This window comes from Moschus berezovskii, chromosome 9, assembly GCF_049115385.1.
Source record: "Moschus berezovskii isolate FMDL1 chromosome 9, NW_MosBer_1.0, whole genome shotgun sequence".
Classification (NCBI taxonomy): domain Eukaryota; kingdom Metazoa; phylum Chordata; class Mammalia; order Artiodactyla; family Moschidae; genus Moschus; species Moschus berezovskii.
This window is the reverse complement of record NC_142468.1, coordinates 100,965,999-100,971,405: the sequence shown is the minus strand read 5'-3', so window position 1 is coordinate 100,971,405 and position 5,407 is coordinate 100,965,999. Positions and strand designations below refer to the sequence as shown.

General features: G+C 35.7%; 1 protein-coding gene across 1 annotated transcript; it reads left to right on the top strand.

Annotated features, from left to right (window-relative positions):
* Nucleotides 1-3,834: 3,834 nt before the first annotated feature.
* LOC148776690 (olfactory receptor 4K1-like) lies at nt 3,835-4,770 on the top strand. The gene has a single exon (XM_088840219.1). The coding sequence runs from the start codon at nt 3,835-3,837 to the stop codon at nt 4,768-4,770; it is 936 nt and encodes a 311-aa protein (XP_088696345.1).
* The last annotated feature ends 637 nt before the right edge of the window (nt 4,771-5,407 follow it).

Sequence of the window (5,407 nt, the reverse complement as noted above, 5' to 3'; positions counted from 1 at the left end):
GTCCATATAGCCAAAGCTATGGTTTTCCCAGTAGTCTTGTATAGATGTGATAGGTGCACCATAAAGAAAGCTGAGTGCCGAAGAATTGATGCTTTTGAACTGTGATGTTGGAGAATACTCTTTAGAGTTTCTTGGAGAGCAAAGAGATCAGACCAGTCAATGCTAAAGGAAATCAGTCCTGAATATTCATTGGAAGAACGGATGTTGAAGCTGAAACTCCAAAACTTTGGCTACCTGATGTGAAGAACTGACTCACTGGAAAAAGATCCTGATCCCTGATGCTGAGAAAGACTGAAGGCAGGAAGAGAAGGGGATGACAGAGGATGAGATGGTTGGATGGCATCACCGACTTGATGAACCTGAGTTTGAACAGGCTCCAGGAGTTTGTGATGGACAGGGAAGCCAGGCGTGCTGCAGTCCATGGGGTCACAAAGAGTCAGACATGACTGCAACTGAACTGAACTGGACTGATGATTGTGTTACTGACAGAAAGTTCAGTTCAGTTCAGTTCAGTCGCTCGACAGAAAGTTAGGAATTGAAAAATTACTTTGCTGACTAGGAATCAGAGATAAATTATCTTTTGCTTTCATACACACCAACTCGGTAATAAACTTTTTTCCTTTCTTTTCCACTCCTGGAAAAATTATTTTGTAAAACATGATTACTCCCACTGTTGGATGACATCAGATCTCTAAAGGGTGATTTCTCACTTCCCCAAAGAAATCAGTTTCCTGGATTGAGGATGGAAAGCTTTATATTGCATTACCTTAGATATTGTAATTGTATAGTCTAGGACAAGAGGAGCAGAGCCTTCACTGCTTCAGGACAAGAACTGAGGGGTATGCTTTTGCACAGCTCAGTTCAGGGACAAGTTTAAATGCATCAAGTCAAGAGTATATTGAAAATATTTTTAATATGAAGGGCAGCCAAGTTGATAATAATAGGATTAATATTTGATAAACAAAAGGAAGTATGATATAACCATTATCTGTCCCTTATATGCCATTTTTATGCTTTCTATTCAGAAGATAATTGGCCATTTGTTAAAACGATTATTTGCTATCACAATTTGCCTAGAATGAAGAAGGTGTAACTATATAATGGCCAGTAAGGGTATCCTTTACTGCTTTTGCTCTGCTGTTAGGCATACAGGTAATTAGCTATTGTAAGACAAAATAATGAAAACAAATTTATGCATGTTATGGTTTTGGAGATCTATTAACATAATTTAGAGATGGCTATGGATGTAACATCAACTTCTGTGTCTCAAACTTGGTTTTACACCAAGAATGAGGAAATTCTCCTATAGCGTACTTTGCATTTCGAAAGCATTTCTTCTGAAGTACATTGAGAATGAAAAGGTGTATGATTCATTAATAACTTTCTGGTGCTCTGTGCCTAGCCCAAGGAATTGTGAGTGACTTTTATAAACTCCACATATTTTCATAACATAACTGCCTCTGAACTTAGAATTTTAGAGATGAAAATAGCCTTGGAAATAATCTAGTTCTACCTTCTATAGGCAGTCACGCAGCTGAAAAGTGACAAAAGTTAGTTGTTCTTTTTTTTTTTTACTAATGGGTACTACCTTAAAAATTAAGAAGAAAATGAGATATAGCATTGACCCTAGTCTATTCTACTTGGATTAAGAAATCATAGCAAACTAGGGTGGAAAAGATTTTGTAGTTGTTTCCTGTATTTTGAAAAGTGAAATGACAAATCTTATCATCTATTAGATACTTTGTAGAAAATTTGGATATTTCAGAAATACTTTTTTAAAAGATGAGACGATCTTTAAATATTGAATAAATACCACTGACTACAGGTTATTAACCACTATGCTTTCCCTTCCTCCTCTTCCTTCTACTCTCCTCCTTCTCCTCTTCTGCCCCCCTTTTCTCCTCTTCCTCCTACTTATTTTCTTATCTTCATCTCTCTCTCTCCCTTTCTCCCTCTCTCTCTCTTTAATGTTATTCCACTAAATTATCATGATATTTGTCAGGCTTTATCTAGGAGACTGAAAGTTATGTGAAGTCCATCATGGCCTCAAATTTTATATGTTTAAAATTAATAACTGTAGCTTTGTAGGATCATTTTTAGTTTTAGAAATGGAATTTCTTTCCTTTCCAATGTTTGTTTGTCTCCTTCTCTGCATCGCTCATGTAAATACATGTTCAGAAAAGCCAACATTGGCCCAAATCTTCCACATGGAGAAGAGAATCACATAATGGAAGTTTGTAATGAGGTCAGTTCTTGCCTTTTTAATCTGTTTCTATTCTTGAGTAACTTAAGTTTCTGATTCCCCTTAAAACTAGAGATTGTAAATCAAATGCACTGAGTATTCTTTGAAAGGGTAGAATTTAGTGCCTCAGCAATCAGGTTATAATCACATAAATTAAAGCTTCTAACAGTTTAAATATTTTTAATTGGTTAATTTATTGGTTCAGTTTTGCTTTTAAGCTTTTAAATATCTGTTGTATCAGTTATATCTTTCACTGAAGTATACAGAGTGTAGAACTTCAATCGGTATAGTGACAAATTAATACCTCTTGTGTTGTGTTGGATACACAGGGCTAAAGCCAAAAATGTCTTCTGATCCACAAGAGGTTGTGCAGGGTTTTCTTCTGGGATCAATTGCCCACATGGTGCCCAATGTAATAAAGCAAAATGTCAAAAATCAATTTAGAGGCTATTAACACATTACTTAAATTTTCTCTTTTAAAAATCTATTATGTGTTCAAAATGCACCACATATAGTCATATAAAATATTTCCAAAAGAACAAACAGATTTTGATAAATCCAGGTGTGTCAGGCATGTTTGGGAAGAGACAAAAGGCAGAGTTGGACGAGATTGAAGACACATAGGTGACTCATTCACTGCTGGTATTTATGCAACAGAAGGTGAACTCTGATTAACTATTGTTCAAAGGATGAAAGGAACGTTCTCGTTCTTGATTTTCACAGAAACTTTCAGAGTATTACCATTGCCTCTTCTTTCGACATGGTCACAAATTGCTTCTATTAAGCTTTCTAAAGCAGTGTCACTTTATGATTCTCAGTTTGGAGAACATTCATGTAACCCACTAGAATTACATTTAAGGCTAATTGAATCCATGATTTACTCCTAACCTACCATTCCCAACTTCATTTTTACTGTTCCTTAACACACCCTCCTCCAGCCAAGCCACTGAGCTCATGGCTCTCTGAATATGCCTTTCATGTTTTCACACTTGTAGCTTTAGTTCTGCTATTCCCCATGCTTAAAATAGCCTTTTCCTTCAGTTTTGCCTAGCAAATTACAAGCTTTTAAATAGTTTTAGCTAAAATGATACATACCCCATGATATGTTACCTTACCACTTTGGCATAGTTAATTTCATTTTGCTAATATCTATGGTATTATTTTGGAGAAGGAAATGGCAACCCACTCCAGTGTTCTTGCCTGGAGAATCCCAGGGATGGCAGAGCCTGGTGGGCTGCCGTCTATGGGGTTGCACAGAGTCGGACACGACTGTAGCGACTTAGCAGCAGCAGCAGCATGGTATTATTTCATCAGGTATTGTTTGCATGTTTCTGATTTTATATTTTTAATTTTAATATGAATATCTTACCTCTCTATGATAGGATCCATATCTAATTATCTTTGTTTCTCACTTCTGCTTTCCACAGCAGTCATAGATGTTAAATACTAGTTTATTGACTATTTACATAGTCTCATTAAGTTAACTTTTAATTGAAAACTTATCATATTTCTTTTGTATATATACTAGATAAGTGTCAATCATTGTGACATTTTCCTGATTTTTTTTACTTAGGTAACAGTAGATTGGAAACATGGCTCACACAGATGAATCAATGGTGTCTGAGTTTGTGCTTCTGGGACTCTCTAATTCTTGGGAACTTCAGCTTTTCTTCTTTGCCATCTTCTCAATAGTGTATGTGGCATCAGTTCTGGGCAACATCATGATTATTGTTGTTGTTTCCTCTGACGCCCATTTGAACTCTCCTATGTACTTCCTGCTCAGTAATCTATCTTTCATTGATATCTGCCAATCTAACTTTGCCACCCCCAAGATGCTTGTGGACTTTTTTGTGGAGCACAAAACTATTTCCTTTGAGGGTTGCATGGCCCAAATATTCCTTCTTCACAGTTTTGTTGGGAGTGAGATGATGTTGCTTGTAGCTATGGCATGTGACAGATTTATAGCCATTTGTAAGCCTCTACACTATAGCACAATTATGAATCGAAGACTATGTATAATTTTTGTGTTTATTTCCTGGGCTGTGGGTATTCTTCATTCTGTGAGCCACTTGGCTTTTACAGTGGATCTGCCATTCTGTGGCCCCAATGAGGTAGACAGCTTCTTTTGTGACCTTCCCATGGTAATAGAGTTGGCTTGCATGGATACTTACGAAATGGAAATTATGACCCGAACTAACAGTGGCCTGATATCACTGAGCTGTTTTCTGGCTTTAATTATTTCCTACACTGTCATTTTGATCACTGTCCGTCACCGTTCCTCCAGCGGATCATCCAAGGCACTTTCTACATTAACTTCCCATATCACGGTGGTCATTCTTTTCTTTGGGCCTTGCATTTATTTTTATATATGGCCTTTTAGCAGACTTTCGCTGGATAAGTTCCTTTCTGTGTTTTACACTGTTTGCACACCCCTGTTGAATCCCATCATCTACTCTCTGAGAAATGAAGATGTTAAATCAGCCATGAGAAAATTGAGAAACCGTCATATGAGCTTCTGGAAAAAATAGGACACACCATGAAGGAACATAAATATGCAATGGAAATGAAAAGCCCCTACTGGATCACAGCATCAAGCCAATTATTTTTGCTAATGACTGGGGTTATTCAATTACAGAATTAGATTTTTTCCCCAACTGCAAAGGAATTGCATAAAACCAGTTCTTGGTTTGCTATTTAATTTTGACCATTTTTCATACTTCATAATTCTAAAGCACAAATTCTCTTGAAAATATTTAGTAACCTTTCAAAATATTTTGTAAATAATTTAGAGATTCTAATCTACAAAAAAAGCTATTCATGTTACTAAGTTTGTGATTCTCTTCAATTGAACTTGTGTAATTTTTATGCCTTGTAATCAAAACATGCAAGTAAATTATGTTTCTGTTAGGCTCTATCAACTTATTCATAATATTTTTTTCTATAAATTGACATGGTGGAAAAACATTGTTTTAAAACATAGATTTCACCTCACTTGTATACATTTCTTGCATGATTTTTAGCTTATCTTTTCCTCATGTATTGAAAATTTTTGGTTATTTATAGTTTTTCCTATCTGCTGCTATGTCCCAATAAATTTTTTCTGTTTTTTCTAGATTATTTGATATACATATCTATTCATTACAAAACTTTTTCTAGATATTTGTT